General features: G+C 28.7%; 1 protein-coding gene across 1 annotated transcript in view; it reads right to left on the bottom strand.

Annotated features, from left to right (window-relative positions):
• Nucleotides 1-20211, bottom strand: part of LOC139427037 (uncharacterized) — an 82106-nt gene that overhangs the window by 25006 nt on the left and 36889 nt on the right. Inside the window, exons 28-38 of the mRNA XM_071187423.2 lie at nt 13728-13894; nt 12023-12086; nt 10300-10483; nt 9551-9675; nt 9325-9458; nt 7962-8133; nt 7654-7778; nt 4752-4868; nt 3724-3778; nt 2844-2957; nt 1463-1573 (exon numbers count right to left, since the gene is read on the bottom strand). Of these exons, the coding sequence (XP_071043524.2) occupies nt 1463-1573; nt 2844-2957; nt 3724-3778; nt 4752-4868; nt 7654-7778; nt 7962-8133; nt 9325-9458; nt 9551-9675; nt 10300-10483; nt 12023-12086; nt 13728-13894 (1368 nt within the window). The remainder of the gene's footprint in view (nt 1-1462; nt 1574-2843; nt 2958-3723; nt 3779-4751; nt 4869-7653; nt 7779-7961; nt 8134-9324; nt 9459-9550; nt 9676-10299; nt 10484-12022; nt 12087-13727; nt 13895-20211) is intronic.

Here is a 20211-nt window from a genome sequence, read left to right as displayed (position 1 = left end):
AATGATTTAACCTAACAAGTTTTGCGCAAAAAATACCTACTAATAATTTTAATTACCTAATAATGTTAAAGTTCTTAAAAATCAAAAAAGAATTTGGATATGTTCAAATAATTGACACATAATTTTAATGAGGCATATTTTGGAATAAATTTCACATTACAAATAATAATTACAAATAATTAAAGAATTCATACGGAGACCCCCCCCCTCATATTTGCGACTTGTATACTCTTAATCTAGCCTGTTTTGGTATAAAAATTTCTTTTTTCTTTTTAATTATAAGTTCGGGATACATCCGGGTATTTCAAATGCATTGAAGCTAAATGTTTAATATTAGTTAAAATTCAAATGATTTCAACATTGTAAAAAATTATATATATATATAAAATGCATAAAAAGTTTCTCCCTTATGTTAGCGATATATATGCTCTAAACTTAGCATATTTTGGATTAAAAAGTTTCATCTTAAAAATTTTCTTTAATTGTTTCTTGACACGAGTAGGTATTTCAAAACAAACTGACATACAATTTTTAATACGAAACAAATTTCAAATGAATTTGAGATTCCTAAAAATTAAGTGTTCTAATATCATTCGATATGCATGCTCTGAAAGTACCATATTTTGGACAAAACATGTTCGTCTCAGAACTTTTTAATCGATATTGTTTGACTTGTAAAGGCTTTTAAAAGCAACTTGACGCTTACTTTTCATAATGAAAGAAGTTTCAATAGAATTCTACATATTAGGAATTTTAAAAAAATTGCAAAGTGTCCTTTCTTGGGCATGATTTAACCTTGGATTGGACTAAACAAGATTTTTTAGAAAATGTTCAATAAATATTTCTTAACATATATGGGTATTTTAAAACAAATTGACATTTATTCTTTCATATGAATTAAGTTTCAAATGAGTTTTGTATTGCAAAAAATTACAAAAAAAATCGCAAATTGTCCTTCCTTATATTAGTGTTGTGTATGATTTGAATGCTCCAGACTTTGGACTAAATAATTACTTCTTAAAAATTTTCAATAAATATTTATTAACAAGTTTTTAAACAAATGGACTCTCCCTCAATAATAACGGACAATTTTGCAGTTTAAGTTTTTTGTCAGAAAAAAAATGTAGCATATTTTAAAATTTATCAGGTGATCAATTATGATCATAATTTATTTTATTCATTATTATAATTTTTATAATCCAATGAAACTAAGCCCATATTCTCACCTTTCTCTATTTATATACATAATTCAACTTATTTATATTAATATATATCAATTCTATTCTATTCTTATATTTTTACAATATATTTCTATTAATGCAACCTATTATACATTATTATGATGCAATATGATACTCTATCCTTAAAAGTTTGTTAAGAGCAATAAACACTCAGAAAACGAAGATCAAAAACTTAACCTAAAATCCAAGATGGCGAGTGCTTTTAAATTATACATACTTACTTTAACTCCTTTCCTTGTCGGATAGTTAAAATGCACGTCATGAAATTCTATGTCTGCTGTATAAGCATCTGGCTTTATTCCTTCTTTTGAATATGGGTCAATTTTGGGTATCTATAAAATATTTTGATTAAGCAAATAAAGAAAAAATAAATTTTAAAATTGATTTGTTACATTTATGAATAAAAGTGAAATGTATAGTAGGTGATGTTATGATATTGATAACGTAAAAATTAAGTGAAATTGATTGCTTGAAATCTTTTTGAACTATAATTGATGACATTTAGAAAAAAAATTAAATGCATCATATAAAGCTGTAAGGAAATGGAATTATACTAATAAATAATCCGGACGAAAATAGAAAAATGATGAAATAAAAATCTTTTATTGGGTTTACCGGAAAATTGTCTTCAAGAAAGTATACGCCCTATTATGCAATGATACAACAGGTACCTTCATAACAAAGTTGTAAGGATTTACCCATAGATGTGTATATCAGATGTGTCGATAGATCTGTCACTAGTTTGAATACATGCATGTATTGCTCTTTTTGCGCTATATATGTTGTCTCTTTGATCTAGAACATTACAATTAAGTTAGAAAGAGCTGGGATGGCTCAGGGGATGGAGCGTTCGCCTTCCAATGAAGTGAACCGGGTTCGAATCCCAGTGATGGCTGGTCGATGCGAATCCCGCATCAGGCTTGCACCGACCATAGTGCTGATGTCAAATATCCTCAGTGGTAGACGGATAATGAGATAGAGTGCCCTTGCCGTCATGCTAACCGAGAGACATTTTCGTGGTTTTCTTCTCCATGTAACGCTATTGTGAGTTAGTTCCATCAAAAAGTCCTTAACGAAAGCTAATTTCTCCCAATACTTGATCCAGAAGTTCCCTTGTCTTATGGATTGGGTTCAAAAATACAAGGCTACAGAGTTGAACAATTGTAGTCGTAAACCCTAAATTGGGTCGGTAATTTAAGGACGGTTATAAAATATAAGAAATAAAATTAAGTTATAAGGCTTCTACCACTTTCTATTAAAAAAGACTAGTTTGCATTGTTGTAAAATGAAGCGTGTACTTTCGCAGTCAGAATTTTCCGGTAGACCCAATATTATCGATATATATATTAATTATATACAAGGTATATTTGTTATAATTAAAACGTTCGTCTACGTTAAGAAATAGGCAATATAGTAAATATTCAAATAAAGCTTTTAATAAATGTATTTATTTTTTGTTAACATAGTTATCTTATATTTAATCTTATAGTTAACAAATATTTTCTGACTTCAATTAAGATAGACGTAGTATTATATTAATCTTATGGTACAAGCTGTTAATTTAATTCAATTATAAAGTTTTAATAAAATAAAGCAACACACTGTTTCAATGATATCAAATATTTTTTCACCCGAGCCTTTTGCAGTTGCAACACTAGTTAAATGTGGCATGGCATTTCCAAGAGAAAAGGATCCTATCATAACAGCAAAGAAAACCTAAAAATATAATTTTATTAACAACAACCAACATCAAATTTTCATGCGAAATATGTTATTCTTATAAGGAATATTAATTTTTATCAAAAAAATAATAAAACGTATGATGAATAAACAATTAATGTATGAAACGCTTAAAATTAAAATTTTCATCACATATAGCTTACCAGAACAGAGTTTTGAATGCAAGAAAAAAGAAGTAAATGGAAATACCCTATTTTATCATGATACCCTAGAGCACGGGAAAAAACCATTTATTTATTAAATTTATTTTTCAGCTTTATATTTTTACTAATTGTAGGGTAATAAAAACTATAATTTTGAAAACCAGAATTTTGGGTAAGTTGTTATCATAAGTATGGAAAAATTTCCAAATGAATGGTTTAAATTCCGTATATTTTGGTTTTGCTACCAGAATTATGCTTCTTTTTTTTTTACTTACTTGTCTTTTTTTACCAGAAATGTCATAATCATACAATTACGGTAGTTTTGCCGTTTTTCCCTCCGAGTAGTTTCAGATATCAATGTATTTTAAAAGAAACATTTAAAATAACTGGCTAATTTTTTTCCTTTTTTTCTTAACAAGACATAAAAATTTATTTAACAAAAACAGAATCAAAATAGAAATAAACGGAAACAGAATTCCGATATTTTTGGCTTATAGCCTTTGGATATCTCACGTTTAACGAAGTTAATGAAATTACTGCTCATTTTCAAAATTAAAGAAGCTTTAATTGTGAATGCTTTTTTTAAAAATTATACTCACAGAGAAAACATCTCCTGCTGTCATGCTATTGTCAAGAACCAACTTGGCACCATACCTATGAATTTACAGTCAAATAAAAAGAATGTTAGACATTTTTCTCTAGAATCTAAAAAGTTTTCAAGATATTTCTGGAATTTCAAATACTTCAATAATTATGAAATTTTAAAATGTTTCATCTCATAAGTTGAATAAGCAAAAATTAAAATGTTTTATTACTAAAAGGGATTTCCCTTACATTAGTAGAAGTAATTAAAATGTGGAAAATGAGGAGGCAAAGAAAGATAATTTGAGAGCAGCAAATGAATTACCGTTTAACAAGCGAATTAGGAATTATTTTTATGAGTTTCAATTAGATAAATTTAAGTATTGGTTCAATATTTTACACTCTGATTTTGACACCTTCATAAATGTGATTAAAAATACAGGGCATTCGAAAAGAATATTTAAAAATAATAACTTTAAGCTATGCAATAATTCTTTACAATATATATATATATATATATATATATATATATATATATATATATATATATATATATATATATATATATATATATAGATATATATTACCAATTTCTTTTGGTGTCAGTTATAGGTTAATACTGATACAACTGAGACATCCATTACGAGAACCAAATACTTAGAATATCAGATACATATCAAGCTTAATTTATAAGAGGGATAAAAAGTTAAAAAGTAGAAATTTTTTTAACATTATTTTCGGTTGTTGATTTGTATGGAATACGAAATCACAAATATTTTTAACATATTTAACATGTTTACACGTCCAGTATACCAGACAGGCCAACGTGAAATATTATGATAATTGAAACATGGTACTCTTATATTATCTACAAAATTTTCTTTTTTTATCAGTCCTAAAAACGTATATTTCCCTTAACTATATTTTTACCATAAAAGTTTTTTATGATCGTTTAAAAAAATAAATTATTTCTTTTAATGATTACTTTTATAACAAGATAGTAAAAATACAAATAATGAAGTAGAAATAATAAAATGTAACTCACCAAAATGCGAGAGCGTAGGATCCATATAAAACTAAAAATGTAAATCCAAATGCGGATCCTACGTATTTATACTTTTTCAATGCAATATTCATACCATCCAGTAAAGCATCATGGTATCTACAAAAAAAAAAAAAAAAAAAAAAAAAATCAGCACTTTATACACTGATGAAAATGATTTTCCATGCACTACAACCAACCTAAACAGCGATTATTTTAATAACGGTTTTACATTTCTGTTTACTTCAAAGAAATGGATTTCATAAATAAGTATAGTTTGAGTAAAACAATAAGTATTAAATACCCATTATCATACCTAGTAATGCTTTTACTTGTACCTTGCTACTTTTCAAAGTTAGTATATGTGGTGTGATCATGGGATCACCACAATATTTACTTTTCCTACTGGGCTGTCTCCAACAGGAGCGCCCTCTTCATTGCCTTTGCAGGATCTCTAGGGCTCGACTCATAGCTCGTCTTTAGAGATTCTTGCAACCGCTAGGGAGGGGACGCTATCTTTTGGAGATAGACCAGTATTCCCCGTGGATCTCGAATAGTTGGTTGCTTTCTTAAGCAGCGGGATAATTTTTGTTTTTTATCCCCCTGTGTGCTCTAGAGTTTATCGTTGATTTTTTACCATAATAAGTTTTTCCTTATCTCCTAATTATTTGATGCATCAGGTAAATTCAGCAAGAAAACAATTATTATTCAAATGACTTAAATTAAATTACTATCTACTCCCTGGAGCACACAGGGAGGATCCAGCATGCACGTGGTGCAGTTAGGCTCTTGTGCATTGATGAACCGCTTACTGAAATGAACATGTTTCTCAAAACCGAAATGAAATAAAAATGTTGAATAAATGCCTTCGTCTACAAAAATCGGTGTTTTTCATTTGAATGGAGATATACAACATCTAGCACAAGCAGATGGCGAATAATCTTCACCACATGGCCCTTCCATCAACCACACCTCCCGACAAAATAGTATACTTTTGCTTGTTTTTGCTTTACATTTTTAGGGACAAAGTACAAGTGTTTTTAACGAACAGAAAAACGTAAATTTATAATAAAAAATACATTAGTTTTTTTCTGGAGTTTTTTCTTTTTTTTTTAAATGTCTGAAAAAAAGATTTTTGAGATAATTTTTTTAAAATTTATAAATTTAGTGTATACTATATTCTTCAACAGCTAACTTTCTTTCCATGAATCACCAATGAAAAAAGGGTGACTTTTTTGAGAAATTTTCTGACATTGAATGATTGATTATTCGAGTTGTATCTGTTCTATCTTTTCCTTTGGAACACTCATAATCTATTTCCTAAGAATCAGCTGTGATATATGATGTAAATACCTGTGATGTTGAAAGGGAATAGTTCAGTACAAAAGATTTTAAAGTCACGTTCTGTATTTCTTTTTTATAAGAGCCACGCGTTTTTTTTTGTTGGAAAATAGTTAAGTTTACGTTATAAAACCGATGCGTTGTCAGACTTCGAAAGTCTCGGAAGATTTCTTTGTGATTTCTGAGTATACATAAAGGCTTATATTTCGCTTTTATATTCGTCTATATTATTCAAACTTTGCCACATTTATTTTTTTAAAATACTTGAGAACGAGAGTAAAGTGTAAAATTCTAAGCAAATTAGTTTGGGTAAAAAAAGGGCCGAATTGTAATGTCTATCTTTTTTTTTTGTCCTTTGCATTTGCATAAAGCATTTGCATTTGCATTTTACTTTAATATTAACCAATTATCAAGGGGACCGGAAAGTAATGTCTTTTCGGTGAATTTGATATTTGCTATCAAGAGTTCATTTTTAATCAATAATGTACTCATTCTTGCTAGCAACAACCTTTCAATGCCGGATTCAAAATGAATCGAGAAAAAAAAAATGAATTGGTTTTTAAGACTAACGAATATTTAATTCTCCGAAACGAATTAATTTCCGGTCCCCCTAATATCATCAAACTTGGCGACATTTATTATTGCAACATACCTAAGCATGAGGCCAAGCCGCTGATTTACAGAAGAATTAGTTGGAGCACAAGGGGCTCAATTGTACTGCCAATGTTCCCTTTATAATAGCAGGATATAGCTCATGTTTAATTGTAGATAATGGACCTAATATTCTCTTGATATTAGCCTATAATTTTGAAACATAGTCATACATGTTGTTGCAAAGTATTAAACTACCGCACCAAGCCCCAAATTTATAAACGAATTACGGGCCAAATAATGGGGCTTTACGGGATGCGCCCTATGCAAATCCTCGGAAATTACTCAGAAGCTTGATTCCCGTAAAACAGCCAAATCACCACGTAACCCGTGGTATTTCATGAATCAGCCTAACTCCTAATCCCGAGAACGCAGGTTTGAATCCCTGGGTGCACTGTCGTAGTATATGTGAATAAAAGGGCTAGTTATTTTTTTTCTTCTTTTTATTAGAGAATAAAAAATCTTCTTTATTCTTTTTTGTTTTACCCCTTATGGTATTTTTTAAAGTTTTGGTTTAAATTATGCTCTCAACATAAATTTTTATACCTTCTTTATTAAACTGTAATTTTGAAACTTGATGAGTGATAATATGTTTTGCTCCAAGCAAATTCGCAAAATGACGTAGAAGCTTTATTTCCGTTAAGCAGAATTTTAATTTATAAATTAGTTTTCTGTTTAATTCATAGATGGCAGCTTTTTCTTACTTCAATCTCATTAAAACGTTAATGTAAATGAGCCTACTTACATAATTTACACTCTTGTAACGTAGCAAATATAATAAAAGTGATATAATTGTCATCACTTTTTCATTTTTTGGACAATGTGCAAAGAGTTTATAATGTATTTTTTTTAATATGATTTTACTTAAAAGGTTTTGAATTATTTTTGATTTCGATAATAATGAATGTAGTACCTTTTAATTTCCCTGTCTTGACCATTAAATGCAGTTACAGTTCTGATGCTGGACAAAACTTCTTCAGCTATACCGCCAGCTATAGCATATTTTTTCTGTTCTCGAGATGAGGAGGTGGAAACCATCTATATTTTTAAATAAAGGAACAAAAATATTTAATTAACTTAAGAATAAATGATATAAACTAATGTTTTAAAAAGAAATTTTTCTAAAATATGAATAAAATTTAAAATAAATTGTAAAAAAAAAAAATCTTTAGAGAGTTAGCTGCTTGATGGAATTAAAGCGTGATAGTAGTCGTTGTTTACCTTTCCAATGAAGGCTGATGATAATGCCAGTAATGGGGTTAGGGACATAATGACTAATGTTAATTGCCATCCTTTTATGAATCCGACAATGAAACCAGCTACAAATGTTGATGCGTATTGAATTAACATACTGAATTTGTCACCAATACCTTCTCGCACACGTTCTAAATCACTAAAAAAAGACAAAAAACATCGTCTTATATATGCTTATAAACATGTTTTCTTTATCAAAGTAACTGAACTAAATATAAAGTACAATCAAAGGGAAATGAAATAGGTTACATTTTTATAAAAACGTATAATATGAGGAATTGTTGATAAAATGTACAGCTCAGTCTTATTGGATATCCGTTTGAAAGGATTATTAACCTATATAAATATTATTAGAAATTATCATGAAGACACTGCTAATTAGCTTAATACGGAGTGACCCGTAGGTAGTTTTAAACATCTTTATTATCTCAAGAGTTTATTTATTATTACATTATTTTTTATAAATGCCAGCCCATTGACTATTAGGTCATTAGTCAACGGGCTCTCCAATATTTATCAACAATGCAATCAAGGTTTGAAAAATCTTAAAAGTTTTATTTTTACTAATACATATAAAGAAAATTTATGAACGTACACATTATTAATTTGTCGAAAAAGGACATTAACAACATTATATCATCACTTTTGAAACAGCGTATTAAGTATTATAAAAAAATAGCATTAGGTATTATTAACAAGAAAAAAGCGATTGTTGAAACAAAAGTTGAATCAATTTAAACTTTTATATTTAATATTTTCTTATGCAGTGTGATGGGAGTAATTTCTTTAACAAAAATGAACCGGAGCAGAGAATAAGGAAGTATGAGTTAAGATTACTTTATAAATTCTTAAAAATTGTTTCATTATTATTACTTAATGCTTACTGATTTTTTTTCAAAAGCATTTTCTCATCAAATATAATCTATTTCTTTTTTTCCCTCCATCTTTTGTGCCGTTATCGGTACGAATTTTAGCTAAATTTGACTTGTGATCAGTAGGAAGTTTATGGTATTTTAAATAAAGTATTTGCATGTTCATTTTGAATTTTTACATGTCCCGGGTGTGTTGGACAATTTGATATCCGTAATCTAGGTCTAATTAACATCAATCAGAATGGAAGACACGTTATGATTAGCAGCAGTCTTTGCTTGTCCAGAATTGTACGGAACATAATCAGATCAGTTAATGCAACAAAAATTCCTTTCTCTGTTTCTCCTGTTTTTAAATTTTGCTCAGACTAATACCAAAATATCCTTTCAGAAATTAGAATTAGGATTATATTGATTTAAATGTTATTTTCAAATGATATTTACTCAATTGCCGTACTTACTCATTTAATTTTGCTGTTAAATCTCCACTTTGGTGGCTGTCAAACCATGCTATTTCGTGTCGTAAAACTTGGTAGAAATATTTCTGCCTCATCTCATATACTTGTCTTTCACATGCCATCATCCATAATAAAATCTAAAAGAACCATAGTTGTATTTTTTTTTCTAGATAATTTATCATTAAAAATATTAAAAAATTGAATTATTAAAAAAATAATGAATAATTACCTGAGTTACAGAGGCAATAAACACAGCTATTCCAATATATACATAGTATAATGAATACATAGTCATCATTTCTTCAAAGACTAAAGCTTGTGACTTTTCATATGCACTTGATTCCATGAACGAGCCTATAAATAATTAATCAATAAATAATTTTTTTTAAATACTTATGCAAAAAATTATCAACTAAGCAGCATTTAACGCACTCAGTGTTACTCTGTAGTTATTACGAAGGTAATCATAATCTATAATTATGATTCATTAAGTGAAAACACAATGAGGCTTTCATAAAAGGCACTTAACTTATAAATATTTAGAAAAATTGAGTAGTTAAAACAACCATCATGCATGGCCCGAGGTTGTTCTGAACAAAACATATAATACCATGAAATAATGGAGTGTAATTACACAGTTTATTATTTTTTAAATTAAAAATAAATATTCTCCGACTACACTGTTAGCATTTAAAAATTTTTTTGAACCATTCAATTATTCATAGTTGAACCCTATTAATACGTAAATTAATCTGTTGTCAATTCGATACCATGGTACAATTTGTTTAAATTGAGCACGAATATTTGGAATTTTGCACTTAATGATTTTCGCAATAAATTTACACTGATTATAGTTCACTGTCTATATGGGTTCAAAGATCAATAGATTTTTTTAAGAGTGTGTCAAAAAACTTTCATATATATACATATACGAAGATAGGGAGATTTATATGTAAGATAGAGAGATTTATATATTACCTGAGTTATTTGAAAATGATTTGTTCACATATGAAGTTGAAAATGATGTAGGTGATTGTGTTAAAAACGTATTTGTCATCGATCCAAACACTATGGCCAGCAATGGCCATCCTGCTCCATTGATAACAGCAGAAAGTGAACCAAGTATCATGAAGAAGATGTCAAGTGGCTTACTGTACCGAAACTGAAAATAAAAATTAAAATTATCATAATAATTCAAGAACCTCAGCACGTTAAGAATCCAAGAATAAAATAAATCTAGAAGTAATTGTTCGAAAAAGACTTGGTTACCGAAGTACATTCATAATTTATGTTGTGACATATTTTAGTTAATATTTAATAGCTGGATTTAAAATATAATATTATTGTGCGATGTTTCTATGTTTAATTATAAAACATGAAAGTAAACCAGAGCTTCCTGAACTTTTCCAATATTTGAATTCATTTCATGCAATGTTCATGTTTGCAACATTCCTTAGTTCGAAACTGAAATTGCTGGTTGAAAAAAGTATGCGTTGTTCAATTTTTAAGTTTAATCTACACATTTAATGATTTCGTATTTGCATCAACAATAAAATGTAAATAATTTTCACAAATAGTGTCGAAAAATAGTAAATTTAAAAATGTATCTCCAGTTTGTGACATCAATTTTAAGAATAAAGAAGACGAAATTAAAATTTAAGTTTAATAAATAATTTTATATAATTTTAATTTATCAATGCAAGATGACAGCTAGATTAAATATTCAAGAAATAGTTTTGAAAAAAGTAGCCATTGTGACTAGTTCTCCCTAATTTATTATTTTTCTAAAAAGGCTTTAAAAAATTTCTTAAAATGTTTCTTTTCAATACTTTTGAAGGCCCATAAAATTACAATAAAATAGTTTATTTTATTTTTGTAACGTTTAATAAAGGTTAAATGAATTTGATAAATACATGGTAAGAATGAAATGTATATTTCTGGCTCAGTCAATAAACTGAAACTTTACTAACACCCGAAACTTGTTAACTTTACTAGCACCCGAACAAGAAATAACCTAATACGTTTTGGATTGAAAAACAATTTAGGAATTAGTATTTAGTTGACAGATTCAGAATGTGTAAAATATTTTATACTATTTTATTATAAATCTTACTTTAAAAATTTAGATACAGAAAGGAATTAACGTTAAACTATTCGTACAGAGCAGAGGTGGTTCAGGGGAAATAGAGTCCTCGCTTCCTAATGACCCAGGTTTGATACACGTTCTAGGTTGCATCAACCACAGTGAAGACGTGAAATAACGCATGTAGTAGATGGATCATGGGTTAGATTCCCTTCGTCCTCAGGATAATCATGGATGGTTTTCGTAATTTTCCTATCCATGTAACGTGAATGCGGATAAGTCCCATCAAAAAATTCTCTACGAAGACCAAGTGCTTGATCCAGGATTTCCCGTGTCTTCTGGATTAGGTTCAAAATTACAAGGTTACAGAGTGGAACATTGATAGCCATAGAGCCAAAAAAAATGTGTCGGCTTTTCAATGCAATTTCGGATAAATATCTATTTATAATTATCCAGATTGCATAAAAATAAATAAAAATATTTACGTTCATGATAAACAGTTTCAGAAACGTATTTCAAAAATTCTTCATAACTAAGTTATATTTTTCGTTTTTAACAAATTATTGTCTTGAACAATTATTATTATTATTTTTGAAAGAAAAAGTCTCAATTTCTTACCAATTGCCATATAGAAATCTTAGCTTCTGAAGATTTCTTTCCTTTTTTGGTTTTAGATTTCTTTCTGTAAAAAAAGTCCTCATTAAGCATGACAAAAGAGAAAACTTGAATACTAAAAACCGCTATGAAATTACATGTATTTTTAATTCAGATCAAAATGTGATGGTTTATAATGTGTTATGCATTTTGGTACATACGTCTATTTTTTTTCTAAATTTCAATGTCACTAAAACAAGCAACTGTAAAAGTTTTATAAATTGGATTTTGTTAAAAAGTAATAAGAGTGAGATAAAATAATGTACGTTCTAATAAAATATTTAAAAAAGATTGACACCTGAAAATCAGATATTTGCCATTTTTCCGATGGGAATCTTTTTTTGAAGGAATTTTGGACCGTTTTGATAAATCTAATTTCAGTCCAGTTGTACGATACACCCTTTTACAACAAAACCAAATTCTTTTTGATGCAGAATAATTGTTTATATTTAAATGGTTATTTTATCTAACGACTCAAAGAAAAAAGGTTAGCTTCCAAAACGAATGATCAGGCTGGAATTATAGCCGTAGAATTGTGCCATTACCTATTTCCTAGCTTTTAAATTTCCTTTATTACAAAAATTTATAATTATTTTTAGTTATTCCTAATACCGCCCTATTAAATTAAATTCACCATTCAATTTTTATCCCATTTTATAAAAAGCGAATATAAATACTTCTATTTTTTTAATAATAAATGTAGTGGCTAACTTAATATTTCAAAATTAAGAGTATAACTATTCGTGATTCAATGTCACGACAAAATAAAAGCAAAACCTATTTTTTATCTTACTTTAAAGCTGTTTTTCTTTAATCATAAAAATGTCTCAGTTACAGGGTTATATTAAATTCTGCCTTTTTGTTGATTAATTTGTGATTATTTAAAATTTAATGATATTAAGGCGGAGTTGGCTTTATTTTTGGCAGTATCATTTTTTTAACATATATATTTTGGAAAACTTTACTCCAAGAACGCATGTAGTGTAACTGTAAGTAAGATATCTTAAATTAAAAAATGGCTTAAATAACTCCAAATAACTGTATTCATTTTACCGCAAAATCCATTTTTACCGTAAAATATAGTATACTGTAACTTTTACAGTAATATTTATTTAATTAGAGTGATTCAGTTATTTTACGGTAATTATTACAGTAAAAATAACGATATATCAGTTTTTTCGTTCAGTAACATGTTCCAGCAAAAATGGATTTTACTGTAAAAATTACCGGAACTCTGAGTGCCAGTACTTTTTACAGTAAATTGATTCGAAATTTTTTACAGTTTATGCAAAATACTCATGAATTTGAAGGTGAATGAGTGCTTAAGTATTTTTGAAATGATACCAATTAATTTTTCTTCTGCTTATATGATCACGTATTCAAGTGCATGCCTACAGTTCCCTTTTTTTCACATGATCACTTACTACATATTTGTTTTTGAAATTCATTTTTATTTTTATTTAAGACATTGATTACCAATTAATTTTTCTTTTGCTTATGATCACGTATTCAAGTGCATGCCTACAGTTCCCTTTTTTCACATGATCACTTCCTACATATTTGGTTTTGAAATTCATTCTTGTTTTTATTTAAGACATTGATTTTAGCTTTAGATAACATATATTTGGAAAAAATTACATTTTTTATTACAATAAATAAACAGCATTACCTTTTCTTTTCTTCCGATGTATATATAGTTCCATAATTCTTGTAATTATCATCTTGAAACACAAGATTTTGGGATTCTTCTTTAACGCCCATTAAAACAAAAAATATGTAAACATTTCTTGACGGTAAACTTTTCTTAACTTTAATAGAAATCAAACTAATATTGAAGAACAATCAATGCTTATCATATTTTTTAACAATACAAAAGATTGTCTATCTGATTCTTGCTTGTATTCCTTTACGTAAAGGAATTTATTAAGCATTCCCTTTCGTATCTAATCTCTTTATATTGTTTAAGAAAAAAGATAATTTTTTTATTATTGTAATAGTTTGTGCGTTAATTTATTTGTAAAGTACTTAATTATGTCTTAAGATGTGATTATTAAAATGTTAGATAGTCAACTGATTACTTTACTATCTGTGATAAAAAGATTTATTGTTAAAGAAATTATTCTAAATCGGTAAATAATGACTGTCAGTTTTTAATCGCTTTCAGTCTTTTAGTTGACGAGAAATGAAAAGCGTTTTTTTTTAAACTGAACTCGTAATAGGGCTAAAAATTTTGCTCATCCACATTTATAATAACTGGGTTTTTAATGTAACACAATTATAATAACATACAATTATAATAACAGTAACACTCATTTTACTTCACCCATTATTTCAAAAAAAATTTTTTTTCTTGGAATAAGAATTTGTTTTTCGAAACTGAGTTTATAATAGCTAAGAAAAGTTGCCTTTATACCTTTATATTACTCACCCATTTTTATTTACTTACATTTCAACTTCTTCCGCCATATACGAAGGTCCTAAAAGGGGCAAAAAATAACCTTTAAGATGAAATATACTTTTTTTGAAATCGAGCATAAAAAAAGGGAATCGAAAAAAAAGGGTTTGACGTGAGTGAGTGATTCTAAATCATTAACTATTAAAAAGAAAAGTCTGTTTTTCCTAAAATATATATATATTTTTCCATGCCTTAATATTAGTAAAAACTGTAATTCCCTTTAATTATTTGGATTTCATGAACTTAACGCAAATTAGTTATTTTTAATGAGAATGACACGCGTAAAATAGAAGTATGTGATCGAAATAAACTGTTGAAGAAGTTCAAATGAACAATCGGTTATCATGATGTTTGTATCTAAATAGTTTCTAGAAATCAAATATGAGGTATTTTTTGTTGCTCAATATTTTTTTAACTTTATCTTCACCCACGAAAAAAAAAACGTTAAGCCTTTTTCTTCTTCTTTTTGAGTAAGTGCGTATTTATGCTTATAAATAAAAATTATTTAAGTTAGGTATATCTTGAATGCAAATTTAGATGTTTCTTAGCTTTTGTAATTTCTATTTTTCATTTGCATTAACACTTAGGTCCCAAGCCCTTGAAAGTAAGCGTGAAGCTTTTCTTAGTCTAACCGAAAAATTTTGCTCCTCTTTGATAAGGGATTCTGGCAAAACCATTGAACCAAATTTAGTTTTTAAGGATATCATTCGTTGCGGAATTAAATTCCTTTTTTTAAATTTTCATAATAAAAAATGCGCATTTTATTCAAGCGTTTAGTTGTTAAAAGGCACAAACTAGAAGAAAGTCCAAAATTTCATTTTGTTAACTCTCAAAGATTCAGCTCACTTCTATTACCGCAAACTCAGACTTATCTTAACTAACTATTCTTAATTGGGATGCCCGAGCTGAAACAAAACCATTAGTAGTTTTCTGGTCTAATTTGACTGGGCTATTTTTTAATATTAAAATTATTCAAGATTCATTGAAATTCCTCCCCAAAATATTTCTAAATTTCTCTAAAATTGGTTCAAATTCATGTCCTTTACATTCTTTAGTTTCGGTAGCATGTACCGTCGCGCATAATAATTCAATAGATTAAAACCTAGAGAGTTTGGGGGGGGGGGTACAACAGACAGAAATCAGCATTCACTGACGGAAAATCAGCAAGCATGCTAAGGTTCACCATTTTACCAATAGCAATAGAATTCATCTCCTCAGAACTCACCTTAATCCAGAACAAAAAGTTCCTCTTCGGACATGACATGTTATATCATGTTGGATAGAAATATTTTATGTGAATTTTGTCACTGTTTTAAACCCTTTTCTTTTTATAGCAAGTAATATTCCGAACAGATAAGTTGTTTTAATAGCTTTCCACCCATTTGCAAAAGTTTTAACACTTTAACGCTTTCTATAGTAAATTATTAAAATCTACCCTGAGACTTTAAAGTGTGATCAAAACTACCAGAGTATGGTAAAACATACCGTATGAGGACTTCAAAAAGCTCGGTCATTCTTATCGAAGCGCTTAGTTACTGTGATTTGGTTAAAATTAACAATAAAATATGATGTTTTAATATGCGATAAAATTTTGTTAAAATATTTTGTAATTTTATCATGATATCTCAGAGTATGGCCTAAAAATTCATTTATTCGGTTAAATTTATTTTTCAGTTCTCTATTTTTTACTAAATGTGAGGTGATAAGAACTATAATTTTGAAAACTTGAATTTCCAGTAAACCGTTACCATATGAAAGGAAAAATTAACAAATAAATGGTTTAAATACAGTTTATTTATATATTTTTCTTTACCAAAATTGAGATTTTTTTTCTCCAGAAATCTAATTTCCATTCAGTATGGTAATTTTGCACGGAAGTTTTCATATTGTACGTCCCTTACGTACTGTTGAAAACTTCTAAGAAACCTTTTAATTTCCGTGAAAGTTTGTTTATGCTACTATCGAAACAAATCCTTGGGATATCATGAAACGTCATTCAAAGTGCAGGGTCTAAATGATGTTTTAAAAAAGCATATCGCAATGAAATTGTCAATTAAGTTAAAGTTACAAGTTTGAATACTACTACTATCTGATACGGTTGATGAATAAACTATATTTGATGAAGGATAGTCTTATCGTATTATGAATAGTTTTAAAATTCTGAAGAAGAAAAATTTAATATTAGTGATAAATATTTAACATTAGTGATAAATATTTTATTCAAGGTTGTCTCAGTTTATCTATATTGTTTTGTTATTTTATACATAATTTCAGTGCACATGCTCTCTCTTTCTGATATATTTATTGTAAAACAAAGTAGGTTAATAAACTTTTGAATGTTTGTTTTTAACACTGTCTTATAAAAGTTTACAAATCACAAATTTTTATTTCGATGTATTAGCATAAAACTTAAAATAATTAATTTTAGTTTGGTTCTTTTAATATTTTTTTAACAGTGTTTCATATTTACGTATAAATACTAAATCTGTAGGATAATTAATAAATATCTAGGCATGATAAGTTTTTCTGAGTAAAATTATTACCATTTATGAAACAAAACGCGTTTTGACAGCAGTATTTTATCGTTCTAGTCTATCTCACTAGTCTATTTTTTAGCGCTTTTCAATTTTTCTTCATTTAAAAGTGTTTAACGTGACAAATCTAAAAAAAAAGCATGTTTGAACCCGATTCTGCTTAAATTTCTCTCTAGTTTTACGACTTACGTTTTCACCTCGAAAAGTCATGAAATTTCAGACAATCATGAATTGACTCTCGAAAAGTCATTAATTGTCATACAGTAATGACATGAAGTTGCATCCTAAAAGGGAACGACACCGTAAAATTTTCTAAAAACAAATTTTTTTCTGATAGTTTATCCTTTAAGATCATTTCCCAAAATATCGAATTTATTTTCGTAAAAATGTAAAATCACAGCATTCAATATTACGTCGAGAGCTGCGCGTGACGCAGGACGTGCTGTGAAATGTATGAACAAGTGATTAATGGGGTTTTCTCACTCCAATCGAAACATTTAAACAAATGCATTCATTTTAATTATTTTATTGAAATAATTTGTTTAAATTATCTAAGGAAAATAATTAATGGTACTTTTAATACAAAAAGTTAAAACAACTACATATTTAGTTATAATAATTTTTATGAAAGTTTCAAAGGGTAATTTTATTTTATTTTATGACCGCCGTTAAAAAACAGCCAACCCAATTTTTTGGGCTTACGACTACTAATGTTCAATGCACTGTAATTTTTAACCCAATCCAGTAGACAAGGGAACTCCTGGATCAAGTATTGGGAGAAATTTTGCCTTCGTGGAGAACTTTTTGATGAAAGTAGCCCGCTTTTACGTAACATGGTGAGGAAGACCACGAAAAACTCCCATGATTAGCCTGACGGCAAGGGGACTCTAACCCATGATCCGTCTACCACTGTGGATATCTTACGTCAGTACTGTGGTCGGTGCAAGCCAGATGCGGAATTCGTATATACCAGCCATTGCTGGGATTCGAAGCTGATTTACCTCATTGGAAAGCGAAAGCTCTATCCCCTGAGCCATCACGGCTCTCAAAGGGCAATTGCAATTTAAGAACAATTAGAAATAATTGTAAGCCCAGCAGTCAAAGAATGTGCTAAAAAAGAAAACTACTGTAGAATGTCGGCAGCTACTCTAAAAATATATTATGCGTCACATGAGGGTTGATTGACAAGAAAAAGAGTTAGATTAGCACTTATGACTGCTGAAAATGATGGAGAAGAAACATCTTATGGATCTGGAACGGATACATTATAGTTAGTTGTGAAATGTTATATATTTATATGAATTATTGATCAAAACATTTTTACGCGTAATTTACTCGGAACTATGTTTCTCTTGTTCACTGTATCTCATCACTGACTAGTGCAATTTTCAACTAATTTACTTCACACCGACGGGACTGTGTAGGGATAAAGGAACTGGCCTTGCACCAGAAAGGTTCTGGGAACATCCATGCCTTGTCCGGGATTTGAACTCAGAACCTTTCAGAACCAAGGCCACTTTTCCGATCCCTAAGCAGGTAGGTCGGCATAGACAGCAACATAACATTGAACAAACAACCGTCATGTTACAAGGCAAAAAAAATATATGAGTACGAAAAAATTACATATTGAAAAGACAATTTAAAATAGCTAAGACCTTAAAGCTAAGACATCGTCATGGCTAAGACCTTAAAAATAGCTAAAAAGACAGCAACATTTTTTTACCCAGATGCCCGCCCCAGAAATGACCTCCGTCATGCAGGCATTTGAAGGGCAGATTTGTAGGCCACTCTTGCTGGGGCACCATACTAGGTGGGCCAACGTTGCTCCTACAGTAAGAACAGATAGTACAGAGAATGAAGGAACATCCACGCTTTTGCCCGGGATTTGAAATCAGAACCTTTCTTATGCAAGGCTAGTTCCCTGACCCCTACACAGGCCGGTTGGTAAAGACAGCAGCATAACATTAAAGAAACAACCATCTTGTAATTATTAATAATTGAATTTTTTAAAGCATGAAAGCGCAAAATTTAAAAATATATTAGGTCGTTTTATAAAGTTTTTATACTTTAAACAAATTTTAATTGAACATTTAGTAGATGTAATTCTGGAAGCCAGCATTTTATTTATTTATTTTTGTGCTTTAGCAAACATGATTTTAGGAGCGGTAATATACTCTTAGATTTTTCCGAATGTACAGAATATCATGAAACTAATTTTGTAAGCTGATGTAGATTTTTAACTCAAACTTTATTTGGGATTAATTTTACGATTCAATCACTTGTTGAAGAAAATTTAGAATTTCTAACCTTTTTTATCATAACTTAATACAAAGAAGATAAAAGATCTGTTGATATTTATGATTTTAATTCTAGCCTCAATGGTTGGCCGCTTTTGTAGGTTGGCTACTTTTGTTTGTGCTTTTTCATTATTTTAAAAGAATATGTTTGTCAAACTCTTAAAAATGTAAAATGTGAAGGTTTATTTTCTGAAATATAAGAATATATTCTTCTCGTGTCATATATATTTTCAGTACTCGGCCAATTTAAATCAATATATTTTCTTTTTAGCATTTTATTTTTTGTAGAAAAGAAAATGTACATCTCTTTAAGAGAGCTTTTAGTTTAGTTTCAATTGTTTTTTTTAAAATTGAGTTCATTCTAAATGATTTTTCAATATTCATTTATATTTATTTGTTTGTTTAAAAAACAGTCATTCATAACTTTGATATAATTTTGATAGTGATTACTTGAAAGATTAAGCATATAATCTGGTTGTTATAAAACCCAGTTAAAAGTTTCCAATGATTTTTTTTCAAAGTTCTAAATTTCTTGAGCATATGTTCGATAACGTTTAAAAAAAACTAGCTCAACTACGTTTTCTCAAAACTGTAAACTTTCTCAACATGGAATTGTAATTTGGAAAATTAGTTATTGTGATATACGGGTGGTTTGTTTTGAACCCTAAATTTAAAAACTAATCCTAGTTTGAAAAATAAATAATCAAATAAACGACAAAAAAACGTTTCTTAAGAAGTCACTTAAGTGATTCTCCAAACATGTAAGAATAATAATGAAATTATAAGTCAGAATATAATTGGTAATGTTTAATCAAAAAGATATTTTTCATATTAAATTTGAAGGGCTTGGGGTATATATGTATAAGT

This window comes from Parasteatoda tepidariorum, chromosome 11, assembly GCF_982258835.1.
Source record: "Parasteatoda tepidariorum strain Cologne lab strain chromosome 11, Ptep-v5.0, whole genome shotgun sequence".
NCBI classification, from domain to species: Eukaryota; Metazoa; Arthropoda; class Arachnida; order Araneae; family Theridiidae; genus Parasteatoda; species Parasteatoda tepidariorum.
The sequence above is the reverse complement of the archived record's forward strand: the minus strand, read 5'-3'. Positions and strand labels throughout refer to the sequence as shown.